The 16,637-nt window shown below is 42.1% G+C and overlaps 2 protein-coding genes across 3 annotated transcripts in view; one reads left to right on the forward strand and one right to left on the reverse strand.

Annotated features, from left to right (window-relative positions):
• Positions 1 to 2,703, reverse strand: part of pof1b (POF1B actin binding protein) — a 31,651-nt gene extending 28,948 nt beyond the window's left edge. Inside the window, exon 1 of the mRNA XM_085798335.1 lies at positions 2,101 to 2,703. Coding sequence (XP_085654461.1) covers positions 2,101 to 2,430 — 330 coding nt within the window. The 5' untranslated portion in view covers positions 2,431 to 2,703. The remainder of the gene's footprint in view (positions 1 to 2,100) is intronic.
• Positions 2,704 to 4,487: 1,784 nt separating this feature from the next.
• LOC146974729 (putative monooxygenase p33MONOX) lies at positions 4,488 to 16,232 on the forward strand. 2 transcript variants are annotated; one of them, XM_085798336.1, is made up of 9 exons: positions 4,488 to 4,618; positions 6,301 to 6,424; positions 6,570 to 6,635; positions 8,572 to 8,747; positions 8,846 to 8,960; positions 9,101 to 9,228; positions 12,486 to 12,589; positions 12,720 to 12,901; positions 13,851 to 16,232. In XM_085798336.1, the coding sequence occupies exons 3-9, from the start codon at positions 6,611 to 6,613 to the stop codon at positions 14,063 to 14,065; spliced, it is 945 nt and encodes a 314-aa protein (XP_085654462.1). In that variant the 5' UTR covers positions 4,488 to 4,618; positions 6,301 to 6,424; positions 6,570 to 6,610; the 3' UTR covers positions 14,066 to 16,232. The 2 variants fall into 2 exon arrangements, with proteins under 2 accessions (XP_085654462.1, XP_085654463.1); XM_085798337.1 differs by having other exon boundaries at positions 13,854 to 16,232.
• Positions 16,233 to 16,637: the final 405 nt, after the last annotated feature.

Genomic DNA, 16,637 nt, shown 5'->3' on the forward strand with positions numbered 1-16,637 from the left:
AGGAAGTGATTATCAGCACAGGAAAGAATTTGGTGAAGCGAGAGTGAAGCTGGTGAAGGGCCAGAGTGGTGCCCTAAAGGCTAATCACTGATCAGTGATCAATGGAGAGGACGAATGAGACAAATCAGAGGTGTGGGGAGAGTTCTGCAGTGACAGGGGTTTATTAACACTTCAGCAGAACACTTGCTCTAACAAAATAAATCATTTTATTATATCATGGGTTAAGGTTTGAAGTTGAGCAAAACAAGCCAAAAGTTGCAGTTGAATGATTGGTTGATTTGTGCTCAAACAGAGCCATGCCAAAACTTCACCTGGAAATTATAAGTCTATAATTATCAGCACTGTGATTGAAATCAGAAATTGTCTCTCTTGAAATTATTACTCTGTACTGTTTTTTTTAATGCACTTGTAACGTTGTTGTAATGTGTTGATTTATTTTCAGCCTTTTACTAACAACAGTTACAACTGACAGGAAACATAAGGACTACAACTTATTATTATTTTATTATTTTCCTGTCTTTTGTTTTCTCTATTGATCAGGTTGTCAGTAAAAGACAGTGAAAATGTACATTATAAACTAGGTTAAAATAGGTTTTCAGTCTACTGTCATCTACTCAAAGAGAAGCTTCACACCCTGAAATATGAGAAACAGAAAATTACTATAACAGTTATTTAACTGTCAAATTGAGTGCCAACTGATTGATTAATTAAGAGTACACAGAAAATTCCATGTGCCAAAAACAGAAATGGGAAATTTATTGGAGGGAAGGATGTCTCTGTTGTAAGTAATCCTCCAATACATGATTAGACTAAGAATCTGGACTACACCCAGTTTAATCAATGAAAACTATGTTCTTGACTCTATGACCTAATACTCAGGTGTAGCCAGATCAGATCTTACAATACAAGGATTTTAATGTGATTAATACACATGTGATTCTTAAGAAAAAAAAAAACAGAACTGCAGAAAAGACAAGGCTAAATTTTGCTTTACTGAAATATGACACAGATTTCAGATTAATTCATGCTTCATACTTAACAGAGGAAAAGTTAAAGTTTCTATTTTATAATCTACAAATTGCTTTTCTCTGTCAGGTGAGCTGCGTGTCCATCATATGAACCTGTTTATCTCTGATCACAGGCTGTGAAAATCCAAAGCTCACTGCCAGAAATGATAAGTCAGTGCTACATGGGGCAAACACGCTCTCACTGCTAATGTGATTCACACTCCGTCCTCACCCTGCAGCCCAACACAGCCCTGACCCCTGGACGGCTGAGAGAGTGACAGACTAATGAATTATCTGAGGGCGTTTGACAGGTGGGTGCGATGATAAACTGACGCATGATCTCAAAACAAAACCTCCAGAGACGGAATGAGAAACTAACAGGAATCAGTGAGTCAAGACAATCCAAGGAACAGCCATCAAGTCTGGACTGGTCCTCCAGTAGGTCGAAGAGGAGGATGACACACAGACCAGACAACACCTCAGCAAACTCTGTCCATTAAACAAGCTACAGTTTACACCCATATGATGAACACCAAGCTACAGAATAATTACACCTTTACACCAAAACCACAAAAGGAAAAGGAAACAGTTAGCCTACACACATGGACTTTCATTAATACTGCAACAGAAACATAGAAAACAATAATTTGCATAATTTTTACATTTTTGTTCTATTTTTGAAAATCTTTCCAGGTGAAGGAAATATGTAAGCTACATTTAAACAATCCTTATTAGTTTGTGGTGATAAAAAGGTAGTTTAAATAGGCTGCAGTTTATTGATGGTATGCACAGTGAAAACTGAATTATATGCAAACCATTTGAGCTGCAGCTGTTAGGCTATCTTTCAGTGTCACTGACAGTAGATTTAAAACTGTACAGTCTTGTATGAAACAAATAATCTCTTTTTTGTTCCAGCTTTGCTTTGAATAGTTGTTTAAAGCACGATTTTAGTCATATTTAAACAAATTTTAGCTTATAGCCGATATGATTTAATCAATTGTGTTGTCTGTGAGTCCAGACTAGGGACACAGGTGGATAAGTAGGTAGTAGCCTAATCCTTCATTGTTCCTAGTAGATACGAAACTAAACTCACCTCCATTGTGCGCTGCTGGTACAGGACGTCGTCCTGGCTGCTGACGCTCAGACGGGGCAGGCTCTGCACGTACACCGGGGACACACACTGCATCATGGGCTGAACCATGGGCTGGACCATGGGCTGGTGCTGCATCAGGACGTATGAATGCTGCTGCTGCATGGGCTGCTGCATCGGCATCAGGTAGCGCACCGTCTCGTAGCCGCCGTTCTGGACGATCGGCATCGTGGACACCGGTGAGATCACCCTGCTGGTGGTCACCGTCTCCGGAGACGTCATGTTCACCGTGCGGTAGGTCTTCGTCGTCTTCTGAGTCGTATGCACTGACATCTTGATCGACTGGATCGGGACAGACCCCCCACGAACAAGGAGAAAGCACACCTACTAAGTTACAACAACAAGAGAGGAGGGAGAAGAAAGTTGGCTGCTTCTCAAAGCACCGCGGGCTCCACACGTTTGTTCTCCCGGTGTCGGTTGATTCAGCGGCGGCCAGGCATGTGCGTCAGCCGCCTCGGAGCAACTTCCTCCTGTGCTGTGGGAACTGGAGAAGAAAGTCCGGTTAGAGGAGTCCTGCCACGGAGAGGAGAGCCGACAGCAGACTGGCGAGGGAGGCGCTCCGCGTCGCCTGTCCATGCACCGGGAGGTGGGAGGGCCCAGAGACAATGAAGCTCAAAACCTGCTGCACAAAGTTCAACCTGACACCGCCGTGAAAATGAGCTCACACTTTTCGACTTGTCAGATAGGTAGGCTAGGGTATAATTTAGCCCGACTCCCTACCACATGTTTGTGTGTTTGTGTGTCCCTACGGGTGTTGTGCTTTCCTTCCAAATTAATTGTTCAAATGGAGCCCTAATCCTTTATTAATAATGATAAAACACTAATGAGTTATTCTCCCTGCCCTGGCCGAAATTTCTTTTTTCTCGGATTTATTCCAAAGTTACGTAAGGATGTCACCTGCAGGAGGGCCGAGTATGTAAGTAACGTAAGTCAGCCACTAGATGGAGACAAACATCCAATCACAGAAATAAAGGGACCTGTTGCATGGTTCAGCCGCGGCGTACCCTATTTGTTACAGTCTGAGGGTACCAAAAGGAATAGACAATAATTGCCCAAATATTTACCCGCGATTAAGCAAAATAAATTACAGAAACTAAACTGAATGCTATACTAGATCACTGACAATGATTAACTGATTACATAAATAGGCTATAAGGAAAAAGAAAGGCTTATGTGTTTTGGTTATGAAAAGGCTACTGTATTGCACAATACATGCAGAGAGTACATGAACAAGAGGTTAATCTGAAATATGACTCATGATGGACAATTTAAAAAAAAGATTAAATACATTACAATTATACATAATACATCTGTATGCCACATTCACCTGTTAAGGGATTCTAGCCTCCTTACAGCCCTCTAGCCTATAGGCCCATTAAGTCAAGTGCAACCAGAACTATTTAATTTGTCAGTATTTAGTTTGAGTCAATTTCCTTTATTTGGTGAAGTCATCCACACAATGAACTAAAACTACACAGGGCCATGGTCAAGCTCCTCTGCAATGGGTTGGACAATAATGTATGTAAGTGATGCAAATAATTTAACATAGCTACTGGAACTGAATCAAATACTATTAACCTGGAGCTTTTGGCCCCCCTGTATTCTCATTACCCACATAAAATGATGGCAGCTATATGATTTCCTGTCTTATCTATTACTGAAGGGATGTGAGATATGATGTTCATCCCCTTCATTGCCAAGGGTTGCATGTTGCCACAGAGGCCCCAGCACAGGACCAGCCTTCCTGATTATTTGCACCATTTGGTGGTTACACTGGCTCTCATGCTGCTGCCTAATTAGACTGCAGTGAAGACTATTGCTTTTGCCACAGTAAAGTGGTAAAGTCCTTTCAACATGTGGCTGCACACATTAAAGGACCCAATGTGGTTTGATTTGGTTGTTTTCAGCCCCTTCCTGTATGAACAGCTCCTGCGTGGAGACTTTTATCATTTAATGATAATACAAATAATATAATTAGACTGAAAAGAGAATATGCACATAGACCTACAAATTGTAAAAGTGGAATAATGTAATTTTAATTAGCCTATTTCATCTTATTTTCACAATAAAGATGTTTTCACTTTAATTTAATTTGTTATTGTGTGAGTAAAATATAAAAAACAATTCGTATAGCCTACCACATAGTCTCGCTCGCCAGACCCTCCTCCCAGGATTATTAATAAAGTAGCCTATTTCTATTCTATTTCTATTCTAATCTAGATATTGATTACGCCTGCTCTTGTCACCATGGTAACTCAAACAGTGGAGGGTTTTAATATCTATTCTCGCGATATGTAACGAGAACTGCGACGTATTGTAGCCCTCATTCAGGAAACGTCTTTTATTTATCCGACACAATAATGGCAGCCACCCAACGACTCCGTTGTTCTCTTCGCGGATCCGTCGATATCAGGAGGTCGCCTGTATTTCAGACGTCGCTCTGAAGCCGCCATTACCTCAGGTAAGAAAAAATAAAGCGGACGCATCGGTTCAGTGCTGACACCGTCGTTTAGCCTCCAGCTGTGTCGGCATCTCGTTGTCCTTCAGCGGCGCTAGCTCCGTTATCTCTGCCTCCGACCCGGCGGCTGCCAAACTGCACTCAAAACTAGAGAGGTTAAACGACTCCAGGTCCCTTGGTTGACGTTGGCAAATTATAAAATGCGATTTCATACATTTCGCAAATGATTAGCCGCCAGTCTGTAATTCGGGATAGTACAAAGCAACATTCAGTGGACGAAAAATTGGCGTTTTAATCCATCCATGTCTCCTTTTTTAGTCGTCGGAAACGAAACACTTGACCAGCCTATGAGGGTTGTACGATGGCGTGTAGGGATTGTTCAGAAATAAATGCGCATAGCTGGTTCACTTCTGATGGGTATGTGTTGGATCATACGAGTCACAAAGATATCGCCCTTTATTGCCAGCCGTGGAATGAAATGCTAGATTCTACTATGGTGATTCACGGGGCCGTGGCCTCTCTCGTTAACAGTGTTGGCAAAGTCTGTCACATATCTGTATCAGTTTGATGCGGTCAGTGCACTAATGATATTCATTAGAAAAGCAACGTTTTCGTTTTGGACGGAGGTAGCAGCTCGTTTAGTTCGTCAATACCAAGCTGTCAAAAATCATGTATTTTGAAACACAAATTTGAGCGAAGAGCAACGTGTCCTTTTCAGCCTCTAGTGATGATTATCATTTAATAGCTAATTCCAAACCCCACAATTCAAATTTTGAGCGTTTATTTTGAAGTGGACCTGTGGTCTCTGTCAGGGATGCAGCGCCTGGAGTTACGTAATCCAGCCCGTCTGCCGTCATCCTCTGTGATAATCCTGCATGCGCCCATTGGTTATAACAGAGGATAAGCCCCCTTTGCCACAATTGTCACAGTTGTTATATAGGCTATGTGTCTTTCTAGGTTCATCATCATATGCTGAATATGAAACGTATTGTTTAATTTGTAATCACTGCTTAGAACAACCATGTCAAGTGGGAAAAATTCCCAAACTGTGAGGTTGAAATTTAAATAAATGTGCATGAAATATTTGAATTTGAGGGAATAATGCAACTTTTGGTGTCTTGAATATGTTAGGGGGGCCGGGGGGTTTCCAGTAAAACACATATTGACACTGTCAATTATTATCTGTATAAAATATAAATGTTTTTGTGAGAAGTTATAGGTTAAAGAGTCAAAAGAAGAAGAAGAAGAAAAACTTTATTTGTCCCCATAGCGAAATTGGTTTTCGGCATAACCGTGGACATTTCATAGACACCAAATTAAACACACAGACGCAACACCATAGAGTCTCCTCCTCACACCTTGAATGAGGTGGGGAGAGGGAGGAGCACTACTGCTGGAGTAGTACACACAATAAAAAATAAAAAAAGTGCATCAGCTGTTCAGTAGTTGATGGCTTGTGGGACATATGAATATTTGGACGGCGGCGGTTCAGACGAGGAAGCAAGGGGGCAGTTCTGGTCATTGATGATGTAGTTTGCCTTCTTCACGGCTCTGACCAGGCTGTGAAGTTCAGCTTCGATGCAGTTGTGACTGTCTTTCTCAGAATTCTCTTTTGTGCCTCCGTGGCGTTTCCAAACCAGCAGATTGCCACACGTTTGACCTTTGACCTCTTTGTGTCTCCCTAGTTGCTTCTCTGGCCTTGCTGCTGACCCATGATGCATTGCCAGAGGCTTTTGTGCGTCTCAGACATACCAATGTAACCGTTGCCACCACTCCATCTTGAGCACACCGCAGCAACACTGCAGGAAGGTAGGGGCCTGTTTGTTGTTCAACCTTGTCTGTTCATCACTGATCTGAGACTTTTTTATTTTCTAGTAGTCTGTTGTTTTCCATCAGTGACCTCGATATGCAGATGTAATAACATGAAAACCGCTCTCTGTCTTGTTTTGTCCAGGTCCTGTCCTGGTTGATCTTGTTTACTGTCCTACTGAAATCATGTCTGGCTCAGGCGACTTACCAGGTAATTATTTCTACTGTTGGAGTCTCACCTTCTCGTCTGTGGCTGCTTTTCACCTTACAGCCATATTCTAACTTTGGGAAACAGCCCTTCCTGTTTCAACAATGCCTCTATGGACAAAGACAGAAAGGGCTGACCCAGTTTGGTGTGGAATACGCTGAATGGCCTGCTCTGGGCTCTGACATCAACACTGTCAAACACGTTTGGGATGAATTAGAAACACATAAAACATCAGCAATGGACCTCGCTGATGCTCCTTTGGCTACAATGAGCAAAGAGCGGAGGCTACACGTCTGAATACTGAAATAACTGTCTGCCTCATTGTTCCTTCACTTTCTGAGAAACAGATTTTGTTTTGTTTTTGTACCCTTTGTCTGTTGTTTCACTAAATCCTTCAGGTTATTTTGTGGGGGTAGAAGTCAGAAAATAATGTTCTGGTTTTTAAACCACCAGAAAATACCGACTGACATGTTGCATCACACGAAGCAGGCGGATTACACAGATTGTTTTGTCTCTGACACCAGGCAAACCTTAGGGGAATCATACACAGTCACACTTTGAGAGCAGAGCGCCAGTCGCACATTGATTCACACTGAAAAACACATTGTTTAATAACATCTATTTATATCTCTAGCTGCAGCCTGAGATGAACAAGAACAAAAATATGTTTTCTCAGTGTTGCATGAAATCAGAGCCTCTGGCAAATGAGGATTTATAAACCCACTGATGCTGCATGTTCTGAGGCTCAGGTATCCTAATGGGCATAAAAAATACCCATAACCAGAATTCATTCTGTCAACATACACACTGAGTATCCCTTCATCATGAAAGCCGTTGGGTGTGTTGAAAACCAAACCTGCCAGCAGGTGAGACAGGTGTCCAAGAGTGAGCAGCTGCAGTTTGCACCTAATAAATCTCTGCAGTGATCTGTAATGCTGTGGGGACACACACTTTTTAACATAACCAGTATACGAGAACGTGTTTTCAGCAGATCCCATTAGAAGATGAAAGCAGACGCAGTAGGCTATTGGTCAGTTCCCTATTTTGTCTGACACTCAACATATAGTTTGATTTTTAAAAATCGAGCTTTATGGGACAAATCAATTAGATACGGATATTTATCCAATACTGAATCAAGTCACTGTTGGTTTTTTGTCTTTATACCAGTTCTTTCTTTCACTGACCTAAAAACAGTCACTCACGCCTTGATCCACTTTTGGTTGGATTATTGCACTGCACTCTATTTAGGTATCAGCCAGACATCCCTATCCCGCTTGCAGCTGGTTCAGAATCCTGCTGCCAGATTGTTAACGGCACTAGGAGGAGAGAGCAACAACACCTAAAGTAGCGTCCCTTCATTGGCTCCCTGTCAAGTACAGGACTGAGTTTAGGGTTCTTTTATTTGTTTTTCAAGCACTATATGGCCTGGCTCCTCAATACAGACTGACCAGTTGCTCCTGACTGTTCCCCGGTCTAGACTACGAGGAACGGATGATCGTGCCTTTGCTGTAGCAGCCCCAAAGCTGTGGAACAGCTTACCGTACTCAATCAGATGTTCCTCCTCTGTATCTACCTTCAAGGCCAATTTAAAAACTTTTATGTTTTCCCAGGCCTTTAAGTGTCTCTAATGGTCTCAGGTGTAAGCTCCGCATGTCCATCCTCTTGTTTTAATCTCAACTTCTCTGGCCGTGTTAGCCACGGTTACTTTGTACAGCACTTTGATCAACCTTGGTTGTTTTCAAAATGTGCTTTATAAATAAATTTGATTTGATTAATGGAAAGATAACCTATTGGCAGCCTTATATTTTGACATGACATGAAAATATTTAACTGTGAAAAATCTCTTGTCCACTCTGTCGTCATTATCGTCCTCCTCCATGACCCATCACTGTGATGGTGCCACAGCTGTTGATGTCTTGATTGTGTTTTGTCACTGCAGCCATCGAGGGTTCTGGGATGGGTGGGATGAAGCTTCCCATCGGGATGACCCGACGGGCCCTCAGCTACGATGACAACCTGGAGGCCCCCATGTCCACGCCCCCCCACGACATCAGCATCAACAACCTGTGGAGACGGCCCATCATCCCGGAGAGGAAGTTCTCGCAGCTGGCTGAGGTTAGACACGGCTCTCACTATCACACATGATGAGGAGGAGGAGGAGGAGGAGGAGGAGGAGGAGGAGGAGGATGATGATGGTGTGTCATTTCAACCAGGAGGACGAGGGTGGAGCAGTGAGTCAGTCTACCGTGCCGGACAACGCCCCCTGCAGGTCACCAAGCGTAGTGAAAACCAAGGCCTCTTCCATCATCATGAACTCCCTCATCACCAGTATGTCATGTCTCTTTTTAAAAATAAAACTTGATTGATGTTTACACACTGACATATAAAGTAAAGCAAGACAAAGTAAAGTAAAAGAATAACTGGAAGTTACCATGATAACTAAATGTATTTATTCTCTGTCCTTTCAGAGCAGACTCAGGATAGTATGTACAACTTTGAGCAGAGGGCGGGGCTTACCGACAACAGCTACACCCCCCACAAAGGCCTCACCGCGGAGGAGACGAGACACCACCACCGCATACCTGAATCTCTCCAGGTAGAGATAACACGAGGACACACACACACACACACAGACACCCTGTAACTGACATGCATCTGATTATGTATTATGTAGGTAAGATAAGATATACTTTATTGTCCCAGAGGGAAATTCATTGTGGGCAGAAGTGCAGACTGTGGACTGTATCGCCATACAAACAAACACAACACAGGAAACACATGGTACAGGGATGCAAATACCGCCAATGTAGACGCGACATGCGCGCTCGTTACCCAAAGCGGCGCGTACCCGCGTGCATTCGGTGCGACGGCGACGTTGCCCCCCCCCCCCCGTGCAATGAGCTGTGCGCCGCAGACACGGTTCCCTACATACGTTGCTGTGTCAGGCAGGTGTTTCCCACGGAGCTCTGCCCCGTTTCAGAGGTGAAGGAAGCCCTAATAAGTGGAAAGACGCCGCCTCCGCGATGTAGAATGTGTTCAATTCAAAAAGTGAAACTAACAAGTTATATATATGTCCATCACACACTGAATGAAACATCCATGTCTTTATTTATTCAGTTTATAATTATGACTAACATTCAGTGAAAACCTAAAATTCAGTATCTCCAAAATTGAAATATTGCAAAGCAATTTTTTTTTAAGCATTTTTAATATAGAAATGTTGGCCTACTGAAAACTATGTCTATCTATATGCAATCACTTGCACTTGAAATTGACTTTTGATATTGAAATTGAATTGATATTGTAATGTAATTATTTGTTAATGGTGAGCACCCCATCCCCCCCCCCAGACAATTCCTCTCTTTTTTGGTCCTGACCCGTTTGCATCCCTGATGGTAGCACGCAACAGCCACATGACAACAACATCACAGTACAAGCACATGATAACGACAGAGCACCAAACGTACAATGACACACAATAGCAGCGAGAACAAGAAGAACAGACAGCACCAGTAGACAAAATAAACTATTGCGCAACTCTATACTTGCTAAAATATACAAGAACAACACAGAATACAAGAGTAAGAGCTGAGAATTAGAACAGTACTATAATAAAACGTAAGGCACCACTGTTAATAAATAAGTAAAAAATAGTAGTAAGTAACTACCCTACTAAGTAGGCGAGTGCAATTTGTTAAGAAGAGAAATGGAGGTGGGTAGAAAAGAGGTGGGTAGTCAAAAATTGCCCACTGTGTTAAAACAGTTGAATGTGCTGCAGTGGGGGCGTCATGCTGCTTCATGTTCTGGTGGGACAGGGAATAAATTCAGGAAGTCCAATTTGGGTAAAAGATCCATTAGCCTGAAGAGTCATCAGATGCTGCACAGCAGTTTATATCACTGAGAGGCAGGGTTTTACAACCCTGGATCGTTGCCAAGGTGACGATCGTTTTATCTTCCATCGGCTGACTATAGAAATATAACCTCATCTCAGTTTCTACGGTTTTTGTACAACATGGGACCTTTAAGAAAACGCTATGTTTTCTAAAGATATAGAATATAATTGTAATAATATGATCTTATCATATTGATGGCTTCTTTGCTTCATATTGCTTCATATGAATGTAGGGCAGTACAAACTGAAGGAGATACAAAACTAGACAACCCGACCCTAACAAGACAACATCCACAACATTGGGAAAAGAGAAAAGAACACACAATTAGTATTCAGGCTAAACAATAGCTGCACATGTGTATTTTCGTGTGGAAGAAAAAGAGGAAGAAGAGGTTAAAGGGGAACTATGCAAGTCTGGTCGCTTTCCCACTGTTTTGCTAACCCTCCTCCCGACCAAGATAAAGCGGTTATACATCATACATGTGTTACAATGTGCATTTGTGTGGTCTTATCTGTCATAAACAAGAGATTACGGGTTACGGGACGTGTTTGTGTCATGGATGGTGCTGCAGAAACGAGAGCTGGATCACCGGGTAGGCAGCCCTGATCCTGCAAAGTTGGGTTTCAGCCAAGAGATGCTACGTGGAAGCAGAGAGCCTTCGTTCTCCTTGTAACAAGTTATAAGTCATTTATTTAACCATCACAGTTAACTCTGAAGCTTTTTAATTAAGGTAAAAAAAAAATTAGGTTAAGGTAACAATCTCGCATAGTTCCTCTTTAAAGAAGGGGAAGAGTGAGAGGGAGGTTGAGGGGGAGTAGAATAATAAGATGAACAAATTAATGGTTAAAGACCCACTCCCGTGAAAATCGTGTTTTTTGAGCTTTTCACATGTTCCTGTGGCATTTTTCTTGTGTTAGAGCACTTATCAGCAGAGAAGGAAGTGCAAAATTGCATTTCAGAGTTTTTCTGCCTTCAAACTGCTGTGAACCAATGGCAGACTCAAACTGGCAGTTTCAGGAAGACTGGAGTTGAGGGTGTCACAGCTCCAGGGGAGGGCACTAGTGCTACAAGCTCCTGCCCCGCTCTGCATCTGGCTCAGAGGTGAAAGCCTTCACAGCTCGGTGTAGCTGTCAAGGTATAATAGGTATAGCTCACCTGGTAGAGCAGCTTGCACTGTGAGCAAGGACTATGCACCAGTCTGGGATCGAATCCCAGTGTGGAGTTTTATGTTAAACGCGCTAAATCTGTAATTGTACAATGTCCAGCTGTCAGCAAGCGGGGGGGTGGGGTGCGAGGAGGTGGCTGGGCGGGTGCAGAGCAGCGCAGTCTCCGCCCACCCCCCAGAGGTGCATTGCTAATGTGCATGGCTAATGAGCTGGTTTTAAAATGGCCGAAAAGGGTCGCGGGAGTGGGACTTTAAAGGAATAAATAGAAAATAAGTGGGAATATAAAGGACAATGGCGGCACATACTCTGCTGCGACGACACCTCCCATGCTTTATGTTCTTATGTCTCAATGTAATTGTGGTGTATGAAATGTGGGAATGTATGTAAATGAATGTAAGTTGCACTTCTCGAGGCCGCTTTGTACGAAATGGTGAAAACAATTTTCCTTGAAAGGACAAATAAACTAATCTATCTATCTATCTAAAATAATCCATTCAATAGAAGTTGATTGAGCCAGTAAGGGACCCTTTAGAGTCCCCACAGCCACCTGGGACTGGTTCATATGAAGTTGCCCTTTAGTTGTAAGAGATTTAAACATGGTAAAATGACTTATTATTATTCAAAAGCACCATGTAAATAAATGAAGATCAGAGAAAAGAGAAAAAAAGATGCTGGGAAGGAGAACTGGAGAGGAAATATTCAAAGGTGTGGTGCAGTTTATTTCTACTACTCTACTTCTACTCTCCTTTGAAACACTGAGACTGAAGCCTGTTTTTGTTGCTGTTGCTCCTTAGAAACTCCAGATCCAGAGCATGGAGGCCAGAGAGGAGCGGCAGAACTCCTCCGCCCAGTCCACTCCATCCACAACACCACACAGCTCCCCAAAACAACAACGCAGGTACTTTCACACACACTGCCCTGTCCAATCCTGTTTGAGTCTGTCCATTCTGACCCCAAAGAGAGGGATAAACACTAAAAGTCAACAACTGAGTCACGTTAACACACTGTGCGTGTGTGCGTTTGTGCAGGAGCTGGTTCAGTAGTACCAGTTCAGAGGTCAGCCTCAGCTCCTCCAACAGCAGCGTGGACATGGGTGGAGGAGACATGACAGGAGGAGCAGGAAATGCCGTTGAAAAGTGGGGCATCTTCTCGCCGAGGCCACTCGTCCACAAGTCTTCCTCTGACCTGGGATCAGACTCTACATCAGCAGGTGAACAGCATCTTCTTACAGTGAGACACTAAACCCTGACAAAAAGAAACCACTGAACATTCAAGTTTTTAAGTTTAAGGACCTTGTTTGTCAGAACTCCTATGACATCACTTTTTATTTTGAACAAATAAACCAAACAGTAAAAGCTCAAATAAACAGTTGCAAAAATTTTCATGAGCGTAACCAGAAACTGAGTGAAAGGTGACTCCAGCATTTTTTTTTTTTTTTAATTTTTGCTCATTGCGTTCAACAATTGACCTTCAGACTGACAGTAAATACTGACTTCATCAACATCTGGAGCGGACGGTCCAGTGAGTCCGTTCACTCATTGACTTTTACCATAAGAGGAGAAGAGTTCCTCTGTTTCCCCGTGACATAAAAGCCGGATCAGACCTCAGATCATTAACGGCTGCTGAGGAACAACGTTTAGACTTTCACATGTGGCACGGTTCAGTCTGTTTGGAAACTATCAAAATCTTTTTTCCAGGATGACATTTGGTAGGTATTTCAAGAAAATATAGTTTGAGGAGGATATTAGAGGCTACAACAAAGTTACAGAGAGACTGAGTTGATTATCAGTAGAAATAACTGCTTGTGTCTGTATTACAACGGGAAAATAGATTTTTAGTTTGCATAATTAATATTGCTTTTGCTGAGGTAACCTTAAAATGCATTAAAAATAGGTTTAAAGAAATGTCACAGTTTATTGTCATATCAAAAATAATAAAACTTAATTAATTTACTTAACGTAATTAATCTAGCATTTTTTTAAAGCCAGAGTTACAAAGTGCCTCATACTATTTGAATAAAAAAAAAAATTATTAAACTTTGCAAAGGAATAATGACAAACCACATAATAAATACAAGCACAATATTTGTTGTTTTTTAAGGAGTAGACCTGTGCAGTTGCCTTGTCAAAATACAAGAAATGTTTTCCCTCTTTTCCCAGCAGGCTTTGCGTTGCAGGCGTACCGTGGTGCGCAGAAGCCGACCCCCATGGAGGTGATGAAATCGCAGGCCACCCGGCTGACCGACAGCGCGGCCACCCAGAAGGTGGGCCCCCCCAAGATGGAGATCCCCACAGTGGAGGGCCGTCGGCAGGGGGCGCGGCCACACAAGCTCAAACCCCGAGACATGAACATCCTGACGCCGTCCGGCTTCTGAGAGGACGCGCCTCATCGGTGGAGGCTGCACCACGTCGCCCGCACGCCAAAGGTCCCATGAAATGAAAACCTCACCATGTATGTGTGTGCGCAGTCACACTATCTGTTGTTTGACCTTAAATTTGTCACAGTGCATTTCACTCATTTCTTCTCAGTCATTCAGTAGCTTCCAGATGTTAGTATGTTTCTTCAGCCACCCCTCCAAGTATAGATCCTGCAATTACAGTACGTCTTGTTTTCACAGTCAGTCAATGTTAGCATGTTCTCTAATGATAACTGTTGCTAGCACAATCGGTTTATATTTGGGCAACATCGTGAATATTGTATGTTTTTTGTTGTTGTTGTTTGTCGACTGATGAAGACTAAAAATGTGTCTTACTTTAATGCTGGTGATGATGAACTTTTCCTCCTCTTCCTTAGCTTGGTTAGCTGAGAACTATTTCATGGGACCTTTTAATAGCAGCTCCAGCATTCAGACAACCATTGAACTGTACACCATGGTCACCACTGAAACAATTATGGATATATATATATAAAAAAAACCATTAATGTCCCATCTGCACTGCTCTTATGCATATATTGCTTGGCTGATCGCTCTCATCTTTCACTCTGTTAAGTGTTACACTGATCTGCAGCACGGTGACTGAAATAAAACATGAAACTGCCCCTGAGTCTAGAATAGACAGAGGGTGACTAGTGAAGCTAAAGGTGAAGATGATGGTGATCTTGGTTTAAATTGACCCCCCCCACACCCTTCTGTAAATGCACTTTATCCCCACCCCTCCCATCGCAGAGGCTCCATCAGCTCGATCATCCAACCTGACGTGTTGAGGTTTCAGATTCTCTGCTTCAGTCCTGATTAGTCTTAACATCTTTTCATTCATTTTCGTAAAGGGGCATTTCACTAAGCAGGGTGGAGAGAGTAAATCTAACCAAATCCTCAAAAGCGGTTTAATACAAATCAAACCAACAGAACAAAAAAAAAATGAAACCAATTATTTAAAAAAAAGTTTGACTCAGGAAATTTGGCAGGATCCTGCTCAATGAAACGTTCCACTAATTTCTGACGTGTTTTTTTTTTTTTTTAAGCTGTTTAAATGTATAAATGATTTTTTATCTGCTACTGTAGCAACACATTTTGTTTGGTTGGGATCAGAAGAAAAAAAATCCCACCTGGTGTGTGAAGGTGGTGAACATCAGAGCTGCATGTGTGCAAGTGTTTCAGAGTTGACTGAGAACTGGGTAAACGTTTATAGTAAAAGAGAAGAAGACAGTTTAAAGCAACTTTGTGCTCACTCTACACGTCTGTCTCTGATTTTTACCTGCAAATATGAAGGATGTCTGATAAGTTATGGTGCTGAATCGGTGCAGAAAGTGAGATGGTGTTTTTGCTTTTTTTGTATTAAAGATGAATTTAGTCGTTACTGTGAGGAAACATTGAGAAAAAATGTCGCCTTACTATGACATGAAAGAACTAACAATATACGTTTTAATTTTAGAAGCTGCAGTGATTAGTTTCTTCTTTACAGTTGCAGTTAATCATTGATTTTATATGCAAAGTTTCTGTAAGACAGTGGGCGTGAAGATTTAAGAGCGACTACAACTGACTTGTTCAATGAAAATGTAGCTCCTGGCTCATAGTTGTTGTCATGATTATTACTATGATGATTATTGCACTTTTGTTATTTAGTGGAAACAGGAAACCATGTTTTATGTGACCTGTAACTCTGCTGTGGTGTCAGTCAGGTGTTGTGTGTTCCTGTCACCCCGTGTGAACAATCCTAACGCTGGACTCAGAACAAAACCCACACTCCTGCTGCCAGCGGCAACTGAACGTGAACATGACTGTTTTCCGCTCAGTTACACTTTGTTAGGTTTCACGGTTTGTGTTCACAAGTGCTTTGTGTTTTCAAAGTGTAATGCTGTTCCCTTTAAATCTCCTCCTGACTGAAACATCACATCCCAATCTCCTCTGTGTGACGATGTGACTCTGTAGTACAGACTGACTGAATTATTGTGTGTTTCTGTTTATATGTTTAATTATTTTCCAGTTGGTTAAGAGACAGTTTTCTTGATTTATACAGTCTCTACACGGTTTATTTTTCTTTGCCAAAACAGTCTAAAATTTGAGAATAAATGTTACATTCTCATCACAAAAACAAGAGAAACTGCGTCGTCATTTCTGGTATGAAAAAAGTGTTGTTTTATTCATCAGATTTTGCATGGCATTTCCACAAAGGATTAACTATTTATATTGTATAGATATAGCTCATTGGTTTGCAGTACTTTATTTCAGCCTGTAGAGGGCCTCACTTCACCATGTTCCATCAGTTCCTATGTTGATTCATTACAACAGGCAGATATTAGGAAAAAAAGAACAAAAACAGTTACATTTTCAACAAATGTATGTGTAAACAAAGCTGTTGCCACGAGGAGAGGTGCAGACTGTCTTTGTGGCGGCGTCTGATTGGATGATATTTGCTCGTTTGCTCCTCCGTCATCAGTCGGAGAGAAGCTTCCCGTCACATTTCACAGTAATTAAATCAGACTGTGTTTCTCATCCTGAGTTTTCC

Source organism: Trachurus japonicus, chromosome 14 (genome assembly GCF_045865225.1).
Source record: "Trachurus japonicus isolate A0001 chromosome 14, Traja_1.0".
Taxonomy (NCBI): Eukaryota; Metazoa; Chordata; class Actinopteri; order Carangiformes; family Carangidae; genus Trachurus; species Trachurus japonicus.